Source organism: Sceloporus occidentalis, unplaced genomic scaffold (genome assembly GCF_023333645.1).
Source record: "Sceloporus occidentalis isolate IW3139 unplaced genomic scaffold, rSceOcc1.0.p SCAF_5, whole genome shotgun sequence".
Lineage (NCBI taxonomy): Eukaryota > Metazoa > Chordata > Lepidosauria > Squamata > Phrynosomatidae > Sceloporus > Sceloporus occidentalis.
The window spans coordinates 124,320,293-124,336,854 of NW_028316985.1; the positions used below are offsets into that span (position 1 = coordinate 124,320,293).

A 16,562-nucleotide genomic window follows, 5' to 3' on the forward strand; every position below is an offset into this window, starting at 1 on the left:
ACAAGCACTAGTTCTTTCCTCCTTGATTACAAACAAAAACTGACAATTACGAAAATAAAGGAGAAGGAGAATTGGGGATACAAAAGGCAAAAAAAGTAAGCAAAGACATCTAATATAGTTATAAGCTTGGAACAATATTGGAATTGTACCACTGGTTTTGGGTAATTCCATGTTCTTCACGTCACCTTTACTCCCAAATCTGTGGCTCTGACCTCCCAACACTCAATTTAAAGTGATTTTTCATCTGAAAATCACCCAAATAGTTCCAAACTGCCTATAAATGCCACAGTTTGGGTCACTACATAGACCCATCCAAACCAAAGCAAAATGCTTAAAAAAGCCAAAATGCTACCTAAGTGTGATAAGATATCACTTGTTCTACACCAAAACTTGTGGCTACAACCTGTGAGAAAGAAATGGGGGTTGCTAATTGGGCTCCAGTTGCTTATCACTGTTTTATCTAGTAACAAGTTCCTGCAATCTATAGGAGTAATTTTTTCAGGGGTTATAAAGGGCTGTGGTGGGAAAGGGCATTAGAAATGTTCCTATGTGCGTCGTTTTCTGATCAAAACCCTTTGGACCCTATGCCAGCAGTTACTAGATCCAAAGCTTTCAAAAGGCAGTGGATTCAATATGCAGTTTGGCTTATAGTTTCTTCCAAAACTAATGATCTGGACTTTGTTCAAATGTGATGCCATTTTTAAGGGCAGGGTAAAATAACTGTTTACCAAATTATAATAGTTTATGTCATCTTCTGAATTTTCTGTTTTGCATTATAATGTGCTAAAATTTAATGATGCACTTCTTATGTTTATAAAGTTTTCCCATAATTAGACTTATTTGGTTAATGACCTTCTCTAATGGTTTTTCATACTGACTCCCATCAGCAAACAAATCAAACTTCAGCAATGTCCCTAAAATCTTTTGTCTGCCTAATTGAGCAGTTTTGAGATCTCTTGGCAAACCCAGCTTAAAACTGCAAAATTAGTGGGAACTGTAAACTTAGAGCGGATATGAAATGCATGTAATTTATGTTTAAAAACATACTGTTAATTAGAGTGTAGTGCTAACAACACCTTGGTTATGGGTTCAGTCCCCATATAGACCAGGAGGTTTCATTTTAATCTAAAAACTTTAAAGAAATGCATATAGGAAAAAATGGATAGAGGATAATTGGGAGCTTTCAATAATAAATGTATAATTAATCAAACAAACTATTCCAAAGGAACAAGTTTATGAAAGAATGTGCAGAGTTTTTATCCATTACTAGTGATGTATAAATGAAAAAAAAATGTTTTTCTCCAAGTTTCACTCACCCAGCTCTGCCCCATCATCTCTCATATCAACTGTAAAGAGGTTTGTGCATGATGTTGGCATAAGTCATCTTTTCATCTTCTGCTCGTAGGCTCTGGAACGACCTGCCGGACGAGATCTGCTATATTACCACCTTAGAAGCCTTTAAAAAGGCCATTAAGATGGATCTCTTCTGGCAGGCCTTTCCAGATTAGCCTTTTTAGTTTACTCTCCCCTTACCAATATTACTGATATTATTGATATTATCATCTACGCTTCCTTCCCCAGTGAAAAACACACTTTTCTCCCCCCAAACTGAAACAGAATCTGGATCTCATTTTCTATTTTACCCAACCTTTAACAGGATCTCCCCCCTCTTTTTTTAACACTTGTATTGTTTAATTTCTTTATTAATTGATTTTTATTTTGGGTTTTATGATTGGGAGGAGGGTTGGGATATGCTATTTCTTTTTCATCATGATTGTAATTTTAACTGTTTGGTGTTTTAATACCTGTTGTAATCCATGTTGATTCCCTATTGGGAAAAGTCAGAATAGAAATAAATATTATTATGATTATTATGTCTTCTGGGGTCAGCTATGCAATTCAGATATAGTTGTCTAGTTCTGTACTTCCAGACAGAGAAACAAACAATACGGAAAAATTATTCATTAAAAACTAGGGAAAGGGCCAGCTTCCATAATTAGTTAAATTTTCAACTTTTTAGTTCATGAGTGTTTCAAAGTTAGAAAACAATCCCTGAGTTTGTGCTGTCACTTCCAGTCTCTAAGGCCTTGTCTGCACTGGCCAGGATAGTCCAGGAGAAGCATCAATTATCCTGTCTCCACAGATGCCTTATTAACTTGGTCTCTGTTTCCATACTGCAGTTCCTGTCTGCAGGGACATCTTTCTAGGCTGCCTAACACATCTGCTGACACAGCAGGTCACTCACTTCTGTGGTAAGAATGAGACACCTAGGAACAGTCAAATGCTAGGCGCCTCATTCTGTCCTTAGAACAAGTGACTGCACCACTGGTAGATGCTCTTGGCGGCCAGTGGAATTCCTGTGCAGACAGCCACCATGGGGCAGAAACAGAGGGCTCCAGATCTTCCCAGAAGATCCCGAGCAACAAGTAAGAGTTGTGTTTCATAACCCTGTTATGGCCTGGTTCTGGTGTGAGATGTGCCAGACAGGCCATTGATTCTAGTAAGAATTGTGAGGGTCATTTTTGTTATTAAATTTACAGCTGTAAAAATAGATGTCTTTGGACCTGAACAGATATCCTGGAAAAGTCAGCTTTCGGGCATCTTGGGGGCATGGCATTTTGACGGCGCACACCCCCAAGATGCCAGAAATCATGCTGGGCAATCACACAGGGGCATGGTATTTTGATGACACATGCCCACAGACTGCACAAATGTCACCCTGAGGTTGCACTGGGGCTGCCTAAGGAGGCCAAAAACCAGCCCAAAAAAGGAGCTGATCTTTCCCATTCTTATTTGGGCCAGTGGCAGGGTAAATTGGGGCTGCAGCATGTGTTTGCCGTGGCTCTGGGGTAGAACAAAAAAGGCACCTGACTCAAGACAGCTCCAGTGGGTGACACTGTGCAGGTGCAATTTTTAATGGTAACATACAGTAGTGTTTCTCACGTTGTCTGGGGTGTGTGGGTGCTGACAGTTACTTTTTTCTGATGTGTCAGGGACTGATACCATAATTGTGCCTTTTGGCTACAACTGTTCTTTTGTTTCCTTTAAGCTTGCTGCAGAGTAGCAGCTGATGGTTTGCAAACTGGCACTAATCCACAGAGCATCAGTTTGAACACTGGCCTAACATAATGCCTTCTACTTAATTCAAATCTATATAGCTATGGACATTCTCAACTGTGTAAAGCATTCATATGGCTCCAAACATCACATAGGTAGCACACAATTATGAATCGTGACCCTCCCCACTCCAGACAATACTACTTGTTTCATTTCCAGTAGGATGATCCAGCTTACTCAACTCTTGGCTGCTTTGTTTTTGGAGCTGCCTTGTTTCCTTTACCTCTGGTCCACTTCCTGCCTGACTAGTAAAGCCTGCTTCTAGCTCCTGCTGCAGTCACTTGGCTAAGTCAATTGACTAACGTGACAGCTGCTACCAAAGAACAGAACTCTCTTGGCTGAGTTACTAAAATAGAGGCTTGTAAAAATTGCTAAATAATGTAGAGTGTGAGGCCTATTTTTAGATGGGAAGAGTTGTTGTAGCACACGTGCTTTCTGCTGAAATGTACACTCTAGGTTTGAAGCCATTCACTTCTTCTTGCATGGCCACCTGCAGTACCAGATTTAATTTGTTAATCAGGAGTAAATCCCACAGGCCCCTGTCACATAATTAAAATTTAATATGCACATGGATTGCTTTTTCTTTTTTCATTCAAGTCAGGGTTATATATAGAACCTGAATTCAGAAATAGACATTTTGCCTCTGAGGGAGGTAATATCGTCTGTAAAAAGAAGAAAGTTCCCAAGAGTCATGCAAGTTCATACAATGTTACTATCTCTCTTTAGTTGCTGAGTGTTGTTTTCAGAGCTAAGCTTAAAAGATGGGTATCAGTCCCAGATTTAGACACTAGCAAAGTAAACTATAGTTTAGGGTTCCAGATTATCAGGGGCTCTAACCCTTTCCCACTTTCAACTTTTATTGGGAAGTTATTCAAGTTGCAAATATATAAAATTTGATAATACTGGACAAAAAATACTCAGAGGTGATTTTGCCAGTTCCTTCCTCTGAAATATAGCCTACAGCACCTGGTATTTGTTGGCAGTCTACCATCTCCCAAAGAAAGATAGTGGTGCCTTTAGGATATTTTGGCTGTGATCCTGTATCATCAGATATATATATCTGACGTTGAAGCTTTTTTGTAGCTACATGTGATGATGCCAGACATCCCAGCCAATGGGGTGCTAAGGCACTGCAAATCTGGGTGCTAGAAAATGACAAGCCTGGAGTGGGGAGGGTCAGGATTCATAATTGTGTGCTACCTATGTGGTGTTTGGAGCCATATGAATGTTTCACACAGAGCTGAGAATGTCCATAGCCATATAGATTTGAACTAAGTAGAAGGCATGGTAGGCACAGGCAGCTGGATAGAAACCTCAGAAGCTTTCCACAACCACTTCTCTCAATGCACCTCACAACTGGGATGTAGCCACACAGCAGAATTAAAGCAGTTTGACACCACTTTAGCTTCATCTGCCATGACATGATCCTACAGAATCCTGGGATTAGAAGTTCGGTGAGGTATTCAGCCTGGTTTGTCAGAGAGCTCTTTTGCCTCACGAAACTACAAATCCTAGGATTCTGTAGGATAGGGTCATGGCAGTTAAAGTGGTGTCAAATTGTGTTATGCCTGCAGTATGAATATGTTCCTTTCTGGAGCTACACATGTACCAAGAAGAACTTCATTGTTGTTGTTTTAAGACTCCTCTCCTGCTTAAAAGAATGGGTGAGGTCAAGACTATTTGAAAGCCCATATTTCCCCATATGAACTTGCCCAAGTATTACAGTCTTCAAGGGAAAGCTTTCTCTCCATCTCGTCAATGCTGTTACGAGGAGGTGCAGGAGGTGTGGAGTGCACCAGGTGACACCCTAATAGGGGTGATACCACTGCTCCTCAAACATCTATCTTATGGCAGAAATAGGCTGTTGCATTCATCTGCTTCCCTTTCAAATGTTTAAGAGGTGGTGGGTGTAGGGTGAAGCTCAGTGGGAGAAGAAAGGAAAAAAAATTGAAAGGAAAAAAGAAAGCTCAGTGGAAGAAGAAAGGAAAGGCTCCAGAATTTTTAAATTTCAAAATTTCAAATTTTATTTTTTTAAAAAAAAAACCTGAAATTTGTATAAATGTTTTGGTCTTTTTAAATATTCTTTAAAACATCACATTTTAACCAAATATTCACTACTATATATATGTAAATGCATTTAGGTTATGTGTATGAGATTGTAATTTGAAAGTCTAATTTTAATTTTGCTAGTTGTTTATGTCACAACTATTAGCAGTACCTTCAGTGGTATATGAGAATTATGAATAATGAGTACCATTTGTGCAAAAAAGCATTACTAAGGATTCTGTATGGTGTGAAGTGGGAGGGGGTCAATGGGGGGACAACAAGTTACCACACTGGGTGACACCAACCCTAGTGACACCACTGCATCTGACCACCCTCTCAGGCTCGGTTGGTGGAAACACACACAGACTTCTTGGTAGTTCCTCCTAGGGTTTGGAACTCCATTTGAAAGGAGGATCAACCTGCTCCCTCTCTGTTGTCTTTTTGATGTGCCACCATGGATTAATGAGACCAGACAAGGAAGATGGGTTTAATAAGGGCCACTTTATTGACGTATTTATTAACATTTGTAAATCTTGGAAGATAACATAGGGGAGAGACCTGATGCAGGATCAGCTGGGGCCAGGTGTCACCCCTGACTACCTCCCCTGCCTTCCCTTGGGCAAAACACCTGCCCCTGCAGACGGGCATTCGATGGAAGGCGGACCTAGGTACCCCCACCCAAGCCGTATAATTTTAGAAGTGGTGGCAAACCCTAGGTCCACCTCAAGAGTCGAGTCCCCACTCAGAGCCGTGGAAGCCCTAGCGAGGTGGTTTCAGAGCTCTACCTACACCACAAGGTGGTGCCCCGGTGTATGCCAATCTCTTCCATTCTCCCCACTACCTGCCATGTGCTGCTCCCTATCTGTTGTCTTTTTGCTGCCAGGCAAAGACCTCCTTGTTAAAACAGGCCGTCAGCCTTGGCTGACCAGGGTGGAATGATGGGTAAACTGGATGTGCTTTACTATGCATTGTGTGTTTTAAGTGTTTTTTAAAAAATGTTTTAAATGTTAATGTTTTAAAAATAACAGTTTAACAGAACATGCTATCTAATGCTTTTTAAACTTTTGTACTTCATATTGTTTCAACTGGTCTGTTTTAATTTATACTATAAGCCACTTTGAATCCGACTCAGGAGAAAAGCAGGATATAAATAAAACAAAACAAAGTCAGCTTCCCTGCAAATAGAAAACTAGCATAGTTGAGTCACAACTATGTTTGTATAGGGATGTACAAGAACATTCCAAAATGATACCCTCCCTACACAAACCTACAGTCTGAAGAAGAGGTTTACAGAACACTTACAAACTGCAAAATGCATTGTATCTTGTGGATGATGACATTTTTGCACCCAAAAAAGATGTATTATGTAATGTTTGTGAACAGGTTTTTATTTGGAATGAAATGCCATTTTGTGTGCATATTATTATTATTATTATTATTATTATTATTATTATTTGCCAAAAAGTCTGAAAGGAGAAAAATAATTGAAACTTGTACAGAAGTTCTCATAAATTTACTCAATGGGGAGAAAATATTTTAAAATATTCATTTCCACGTATGAGACCAAAATATATCCTGTGTTTGTAGACCCACTGAATTAATGGAAGCTTGATAGATCAACACTGATGTAACTTGCACTGATTCATTGGGTTTATTCTATCTCAGAATAACAATCAGATTTAGGCTTGTATCATTCTACTGCATATGTGAAGCATTTATGGCAAGCATAAATTAACTGACAAACCCATATAGTTGGAGCTCACCTAGAATATTGCTTCAGTTAAAAGGATCAAGTGTGGTCATTAATAATTAATGTATGTGTGTTTATTTTGCAGGAAACATCTTTGTTGTCAGTCTAGCTGTTGCTGACCTGGTAGTGGCCATCTACCCATATCCTCTGGTCCTGACATCTCTCTTTCACAATGGATGGAACCTGGGATACCTGCACTGTCAAATCAGTGGTTTTCTCATGGGCCTAAGTGTTATTGGGTCCATCTTCAACATCACTGGAATTGCTATTAACAGGTATTGCTACATTTGCCACAGCCTCAAGTATGACAAGTTCTACAGTGACAAGAACGCTTTATTCTACGTCATACTTATCTGGGTCTTGACATTTGTTGCCATTGTGCCCAACCTTTTTGTTGGATCCCTTCAGTATGATGCCAGGATCTACTCATGTACCTTCTCCCAGTCAGTGAGCTCTGCATACACAATAGCAGTCGTATTTTTCCATTTCATGCTCCCTATAGCCATTGTTACATTTTGCTACTTGAGAATATGGATCCTCGTCATTCAGGTACGGAGAAGAGTGAAACCTGATAACAAACCCAAACTGAAGCCACATGACCTTAGGAACTTTGTTACCATGTTTGTGGTCTTTGTACTTTTTGCCGTCTGCTGGGCTCCTTTGAATTTTATAGGCCTTGCAGTGGCTGTTGATCCAGAAACAATAACGCCCAGGATTCCAGAGTGGTTGTTTGTTTCTAGTTACTACATGGCATATTTCAACAGCTGCCTTAATGCTATCATTTATGGACTTCTGAACCAGAATTTCAGAAGAGAATATAAACGAATCATTGTGACAATTTGTACAGCAAAAGTTTTCTTCCAGGACAGCTCTAATGATGCAGTAGACAGGATGAAAAGCAAACCCTCACCACTGATCACAAACAACAATTTAGTGAAGGTTGACTCAGTGTGAAAAGAGAAACCTTGTCACTGACAATTTACCGATGTATAACGTGCAACATTTAAAGGCTATGTCTGTTAGCCTCATGGTTCAATTACTGCAATGAAACTTTGATCCACAAATATATTCAGAAGAGGATATCTGTACAGGATTTTTGAGCCAAAGCAACAATTTTGAAATAAATGTCCTCCTATTGCACTATATGTTATTATATACAGTGGGCATAATCCAACCAAAATCAACTATCTACGACCCATTGATGTCAGTGGGACAGTTAAATATGATGTTAAATTTCTACCATTGACTTTAAGAAGACTAAAATGTTTTTCTTTGGCTGGATAATTCCTAGTGATTCACTGACACAATGACAGTCTTAAAGTGCAATCCTGTCCTTGTTGTCTTAGAAGAAAGTCCCATTGAAATCAGTGGGATTTACTTCCATATAAAGAGGTGTAAGATTTGCAGCTCTAAGCAATTAGAATTGCCTAGCAAATAGTTGTCAGACTTTCTTTTAATTTAGATATACAATAGAGATGGACTGGAACTAATAGAGACATGTTGCTTGGTGGTGTTTTTATTTTATTTTTTTAATAAAATAAAAATAAAAGCACCACCCAAATCTTAATCTAAAGGTGCAAAGCAAGGTTCTCATAGCAAAACTGTCCATCCTCAATACTTGCTCAAGTAAAATAGATATTATGAATGAGAAAAATACGTGTTACACCAGGTGGTAGACAGTTAAAACCAAACCAGTGCTTACAAATTATCTGGGAATATATGTGTCAGGAAATCAATGAATAAAAAGTTATGGTGTCAAATGACAGGAAACCACTAATGAGGAGTAAGCAATAAAGGACAAAAGCATGCATAGTCTGTCACATTTGTGCATGTGCAGAGCCTCGAAGTAACTAGTTCCAAATAATAAGTTAATTTAAATTTATTGCATTTTCCAATAAGAAGGTTACATTACAATTGTACAGTTCCATTACAATCATAATGTAATGAGGAATAATTTTCCTCCTTTTACAAATAAACTATAATTGTTTTGCTATTGCTTTCATAGTTACATGGTAGCATGGCCTCACTACTCAGGTGTGTTTTGTACTACAGGCCTTTGGCTCGTGGCAAGATAATGCTTTGTTTTTAAAAGTCAGTAAAACTATTTTATCTACTTTGGAATAATGAGACAGTAAAGAGTTACTTTTTAAATTCATAGCTAACAGGCACTAACTAGTCTGAGGGCCTTGGAATTGTATAACTGATTGCTTTTATAAAGTAGCTTCCAAGCTTTGTGTGTGTGTGAGGAAATGGAAGGTGCACAAAGAAATCTCTAAGGATGAATGGCCTTTCAAGCCTCAGTGATAAGGAAAGGTGAGACAGGTGAATGACTGAGTCTGTTTTCAAGAGCAAATATGTAGCGCAAAGGATTCTCTTCTCATGGTAGCAGTAAAGGATCCTGTGGCTCTTGCCTGTTAAGATGAACTTTATAAAATACTGAAATCAGAGATATTCATATTAAATTCCATTATTATATCTGCCATAAATGCCCAGGTGGAGAGTAGAAAGTTTAGAAAACCGCCTACATTGGTGAAGATGGAAGCCTTTGTTAGAGGGAGACAAAGATCAGAGATGTCCAGTTATGTCACAGAAGCATTTGTTGCCTATGCTCCTTTATGGTGATACAGATAGAAACAATGTGAAGCATAGGTATATACCAAATGATAATTTCCATGTATCTGATGGTTTGGCTCAAGGTGTGTCCAAATACCCCTTTCAAATTCTCCCCCTTCTGTTAAAAGTATTCTGTTTCAAAATGTGCTACTACATTAAGCCAAAAATACTATACTTTCTAGATTTCTAGACAACCACTGTGTTGGTCAACAGTATCCCATATTAGTTCAAACCCATCTCTTGGTTGGGGCAAGTGGATAAATAGTTTGACCTATGTTATTGTAAGTTCATGTTGTACAGTGTAGTGAAACACTTTAGATGCAATGCCTTTAAAAGTGCTAAATATTTATCATATTCTATAGACTAGGCATAATCTCAAAAATAGCTCTTACTTCCTAAGGGAATAATATTACTGTACAATTTAACATAGCTCATGGGGCAAATAGGGGGGAAACCTTTCATACATACTTGAAACTTAACATTTGGTCAACTGAATGGGTGTTTTTATCTTAACAAGAATCTTGTGTTGTTATTACTTTATGCTCACTTTACATTTGCAATGATATTATCACAGCAGCAACCGCCACTTTTTAACGTCTGAACAAGCCAGTCAATGAATTTCTTGAAGCACTTTGTTTACACTTAAACCATGCTTGCAAACCAAGCCACCGTGTAAATAATCAGTGCTCTTCTCTTGTGACATCGTGTGGTATGAATGACCAAATTCTATATCACAGCTTCCTTCACTGTGATTCCATCCTTAGAGGATGCTTAGTTGTATACTGGCATTGCTTTGTATGTAGTGATATCAAACAATTAAGGGGGGGTCAAGCTACCCAATTTTAATCATATAGGAGAAATACACAGTTTGAAATCTTAACAAAATTTTTGCCTTACTTAAATGATACTATGACTAAGAATAAGATTATGTTTCATGATCCATCTGACAAGTAGCATAAATTATTTATAAAATAAATAAATAAATAAAGTAGTTGCAGTAGTCTGATCTGTATTTAGTATATTTTAAAAAGAGGTTTCTTATTCCCCTCTAGAATCTGGAAGCTCAAATCAAAACTATACATCCTTTGCTCAAACTAGTATATATCAATCAATGCGAGTTATCAGAAAAACTAACAGTGTGACCTGATGCCTGTCTACTCATAAATAATTCTCATTGTGTTAAACAGGATATACTCCCAAGTAAGTGGCCAGCAGGTTTCAGCTTGAAATCTCTAAGTCTACCATCCTACACCCATTTTCTTGAAAGTAAGCCCTGTTAAGTTCAGTACGATTTATGTATGAGTAGGCATCCATAACATTGCACTGTAAAATATATTTTTTATTATAATTGTGAAAAAAATGATTTGCTATATGCAATAAAAACATACATTATGCCAAAGGTCTATATTTTGGTGTAAAGGCCAACTATTAAAATGGATAGCATTTTCAGATCTGATATTTTAAAATATTTGTATTAAATATAAAGTCACGGAAAATATGCATGTTGGTGATGTTAACAAGCTGCTAAATATAGCAATAATTTTAAAGACCTATCTATTCTTTCTAAGTTCTTCATTTTGTGTGTGTGTGTGTGTGTTTAAGGAATTCCCCCAGAGTCATGTGTATGACCAACTGGAGGGAATTTTTTATCAAAACTGCTTTCCATAATTATTTTATCTTTTAAGATGTTTCAACTGCAAAAAAGGAATATATCAACAATTTATTGGTATGTTGCTATCCTGTTATTTCAAACAAACCAGTTTTCAATTACATGTTCTCTTTCTCCAAAACAAATTCATTAAAATTTTAGAAGGTAGGCCTAAATTCCAATGTCACAAAATTTAATATTCATGGTAATGCTGGGACGTTGCCCTCACCCCACCGCGGCTGAAATGCTTCAGAGGGTATTCCAACAGTCTGGCACATGTGGGGGCTACAGGACGTTGTGGAGGAAGTGCTATCCCTTCTGTTTCTTCCCACAGAAACACCTTTGTTTCACATCAAAACGCCACAATATGCTACAAATTTGTATTCCCTTTCGCAAAATCTTTTCAAGTTTATGTATGTATTTCTAAAATTGTCATCATAAATACAGGATTGAATCTAGCAGATCTTCTATAGATCCCTCTTTTTACAATAAATATATAACAAAAGCTTCCAATATGTAGCCTCCAACACTGCAAGATGAACATGAGGAGACATGTAGCCAAGCAGCATTCAAGTGTGCTCAAGATAGTAACGGTTATTAATGAGGAGAGGCTACAGAAATTTGCTTTTGCCTGAGCCCAATGTGAAGGGCAAGACTTGGCCCTTTCCTCTGTTCTTCTCCTTGCTTTTGCACTCAGTTTGCAGCAACTCACATAAGCTGAGGACAAAAGGGGAAAGGAGGAGGAGGAGGAGAGAGAAATTAACAAAATAATTTCAGCACCATCCTATGAGTTTTCTCCTGTCCTCCCTCATGTCACTGCTCCTAAGAGCTATTAACCTGATGGACCAAGAAGAAAAGATCAACTAGCTTCCTCTGGATTTAGGGTTGCCATTCATCAGGACCTCCAAACCAGGACAAATGTAGGACAAAATGTTCAAATGTAGGACACATTTTTTTGTGTGTGTCCTACATTTGAATAGGAGCCTCCGAGGCTTTCCCTCTGGGCCTGGGCCCCGCCCTCGGCAGGGGCGGAGCCCAAGTGGAGAGGGACTCCTCCTCTTAAGGGAGGCTTTCCCTGCAGGCCTGGGCCCCGCCCTTGGCAGGGGTGGAGCCCAGGCGGAGAGGGACTCCTCCCCTTCAGGGAGGCTTTCCCTGCAGGCCTGGGCCCAAGCGGCAAGGGAAAGCCTCCCTCGGCTTGCTATATCTTGCCCGGGAGCAGGGGCAATCCCAGGGGCGGGGCCAAACCGGGCTGTGACCGTGCGGCCCTGCCCCAAACCAGGAAAGTCCCGCCCCCAGGCGGGATATGGCAAGCCTATCTGGATTGTATGAGAATAATTTAGCTCAGTAATTCTCAAACTTTGGTCATTCAAATGTTTTGGAGTTTAGCTCCCAAAATTCCTCAGTATTGATCAAGTTGGCTAGGGCTTTGGGGAGTTGAAGTCCTAAAAACCTGAAAAACCAAAGTTTGAAAACCACTAACTTAGCTGAACTGATAAAGAGGTCACTCCATTGCTAATGCTGAACCAATCTGAACAGCTTGTCATGGTTACTGATAGCATTAAATCAACTGATCAATCAGTCAATAAAGAGACACTTCTGGGGTTATGCAGCTGTGACAAAAAGTCTCACTTTGGAAAATCTGAAGCCTACATTTTTCAGTTGATGATCATAGGTAAGAAATGGCTAATGCTTTTTGACGTTTTAACAATGTTGGATGAAATTGGGAGACATAGCTGATACATCCAAGGGGAGAAAACCTGACATATTTCAGAGAAGATTTTCCTTTACAGTTTGGCGGTACTAATAAAAAATTACTTTCAACCCCCATTGTTTTGTGGCAATTTGTGCAAAGGCTCATATAAAGACTGACACCAATGGTGATGTTTACCCTAAGCCATCTAGGTGCTGTGAGTGGGATTTTAGCTTGTGCTGCAGCAGATACTCTCTCTTCCCTGTTCATTGCCTTTCTGGTATGGATCAACCCTCTACCCTCTTTCCCCAGCTCTCATGTACTGATAATTAATAGAAGTAGAAAGGAAATGTAGCTGCATGGTACACATTGAGTCAAACATGTAGTTTGTCATTAAAATGAAGTCCCAGAAGAAAAAGCTGAAGGGAAAGGAAAGCAACACATGCAGTCATGCAATTTCATCATTTAATTTCAGCACAGAGTTCTATAAAATTTACAGATGGGTGAAACAGTCTCTTTACTAAGCCAAAATAATTGCATGGGGGGTAATTAGTCATCAGAGGAATAGCATGAACCTGGATCATATCACTAGCTTACAAGGCTTACAATTTAGCTGCTCAATACCACTGTAAAAGTAGGAATTCAGTAACAAGATAAATACAGGCAAGTCAGAAAAAGGAACAAAACAAGAACAGAAAAGTATAGTACAAAGATGTGCACTCTTTGAGGCTATCAGGCTGCAAAATAACATCTAACTTTCAAGTGCCAGACTACACATTATTTGTCAATCATCACTCCATTAAATCCAACATGGTCTGTTCCTTCCTTTCTTCACGTTGCCATTTTCAAACCACTTATTGTAGGCCCTGTCAGTGTGAACAAATTAGAAGTTAATTTGTCAGGTAAATGAGTTGCCTGCTGTGTAATTGCACTTGGTTATGAAGATGTAAGGGCTAAACAAGAGATACCCAGTGAATGGAATACAGTAGACATCAACATTCACCTATGAGATGCAGCTCTTCACATAATGGGCAGGAAAATCCTTCAGAGTGTATTAAAGGATTCTGATACTAGAGCATCCAGTGTCCTTTTCAGCCACTGCCAGCAGGGAGGATGAAAGAGGAAGCGGGGGGGGGGGGGGCATTTGCGACTCTTTGTTCCAGGCATTTCTAGAGCAATGTTAATGCAGGGCCGAGACAGATGGCCTGAAAACGGCAGTCTGCGGGCACCTGTTTTAACTCTAGAGGGACGCTGCAGCCACCAAACCATGTGCTGTCCCTCTGGAGTAAAAAGAACCCGGTTCTTCTGGGTTATTTTGGTGGCACCCAGGTTATGTCATGAGTGCGCCACTGGCACACTCGTGGCGTGATGCGCAGCAATGTGCAAAAGCTGTATGTTGCTTAAGTAAAAATGGCGACTCCCATGTGGATGGGAAGCCACCATTAGGCCACTGCCCAGACGTTCTGGAGTGTGTGGTTGTCACACGCTCCAGAACCCTAATTTTGGCGGCAAGACAGTGCTTTTGGCCTGCCTGTCTTGGGCCTTAGTTAACCTCTGGGCTGGTCTGATTATTCAACCTGGCCAAAGATATGACCAAGGATGAGAAAGGTTTTAAATCATGAAAATTTAGAGCATCTGCCACTCGGCTCACAAGACACCCCTAATCCTTCAACCCCCCCCCCCCCCACTCCCAATGATGGACCTTCTTCATTGGAAAATGGGGAAGGATGTAGATTTTTCTTCAGGGATGGGAAGAGGTGATCCAAGATCTGTTCTTTATTTAATATTTTAAATTATTCCATTTACTTGCCGCTTTTATTCCATTTATTTGGTTTATATGCTGCCTTTCTTCTGATGTGGGACCCAAGGTGGCTCACAAACTAAACCATGATCAGCTAAAAAAAACTGACAATAAAAATCAAAATACAATTTAAAATCATCATATTAAAACCATATCTATCTATCTATCTATCTATCTATCTATCTATCTATCTATCCATCCATCCATTCAGAAACATTACAAAGTTAAAAATAGAGCATGCATGCCAGCTAAAAAGACTCCCTGAAAAGAATTATTCATTAAAAGCTTGTTTGAACAAAAACATCTTCACCTGCTGGTGAAAGGAACACAGAGAGCAGGTCAGCTTAGCCTTCCATGGAAGGTGGTTTCACGGAGTGGGAGCAGCCACTGAGAAGGCTCTCTCCCATGTCCTCACCAGATGGACCAGTGGTGATAGCAGGACTGAGAGAAAGCTGAGAATTTTAACACTGGCAGCTGCTTGTTGAAACAAAGCAATAAATTTATTTACAAGTCAGGCTGAATATACACCACACTATGATTCCACTTTAACTGCCATGGCTGAATCCTATGAAATCTTAGAATTAGTAGTTTGGTGAAGCACAAGAACTCCCTGGCTTAGAATTGTAAATGCCTTTCCCAAGATTCCATGGGATAGAACCATGGCTGTTAAAGTAAAATCATAATGCTATAATTGTATAGTCTCAGAGAACTCAGATATAGGATGCCACTTTCACAGCATTACATATCCTCATTCTCCCTATCAGGACAAGAAGGGAGCAAGGAAGAAGAGGAGGACGTGTATGGGACATGCATCACAAGTTTCCAATCAGAGCATATCTTTCCTTGTCACAGTGCTCTGGGGAGGTGTAAAGGTGTCAGCTGAGTAGAAAACAAGCAAGTCTCAGCCTTCAAATAGTTTTTATGCATTATAGTCCAGCAATTTCCTTGAAAAATATCTCTGACATTTTACATTATCTACATTAGAGCACTTCTATGATGTATGTCCTGTTTATATGAATTGTCCATAAAACAAAGCATTTGCCTCCAAACTATAAAAGCTATCTGGTCATGAAAACTTGTGCCTGTCTCTGTCTGAAATGTCACTGGATTCTTTCCATCAAAAACTTCAAATATACCTGTAAATTTCATCCAGAAAAAAAAAATCAACACCACACAATATTATAGCCATTTGTTGATTTTCCAATTGCAGTCGGGAGACATAAAATTTGAGAGTCTGAGATTTTTGCAGTTTATTTAGCTGTGATATTTCTACAATTAGTGCTATATTTGTACAGTGGATCTCAAAACCACATGAAAATTAAGTGATCACAACTTTTTAGCCCCTTGCACAAAACCCTCAGCTGGTATCATTCTGACTATGTGCAGGTAATTGACTAACACCACCTCTCTGGCAGATGTGATTGTCATATAAATTGTCCCAAATCACAGAGGAATACTAAGCTTACTTTTTATCTCCCTGAGAAAGTGAAGAGTTGCACACTTCTGGATTTATATACCGCATATAATTGACTAAAAGTTGACCTCATGTATAAGTCAAGGGCTAGTTTGGGGGCCAAAATTAGGGATTTTGATATGGTCCATGGTTATATTGAGGATAAAATTTAAAGGCATATAACAAAGGATGTAAAGGATGATGCAAAAGAAAACAGTGTCAAAGAACATACAAAATTCCAGCAGTCATTAACTGTTTGTGCTCATACTAAAGACTGTATGGATGAGATAATGGAGTAGGGTCCGCTCTTCCAGGACAGATTATGTTCTTGCTTTTCACCAGGGTATGGTTCCTTTTTAAAATAACTATTAAAGTGTAGTATTTATGTTGGCCCATGGATAAGTTGACACAGGTTTTGGGGGTCAATTTTTCGACTAAAATTTC

General features: G+C 39.2%; 1 protein-coding gene across 3 annotated transcripts in view; it reads left to right on the forward strand.

Moving 5' to 3' along the window:
- The window catches only part of LOC149312774 (melatonin receptor type 1A), a 90,182-nt gene extending 79,171 nt beyond the window's left edge, over positions 1-11,011 (forward strand). For all 3 annotated transcript variants that reach the window (XM_089525336.1, XM_089525338.1, XM_089525337.1), the window contains exon 3: positions 6,999-11,011. In XM_089525336.1, coding sequence (XP_089381462.1) covers positions 6,999-7,867 — 869 coding nt within the window. In that variant the 3' untranslated portion in view covers positions 7,868-11,011. The remainder of the gene's footprint in view (positions 1-6,998) is intronic.
- Positions 11,012-16,562: the final 5,551 nt, after the last annotated feature.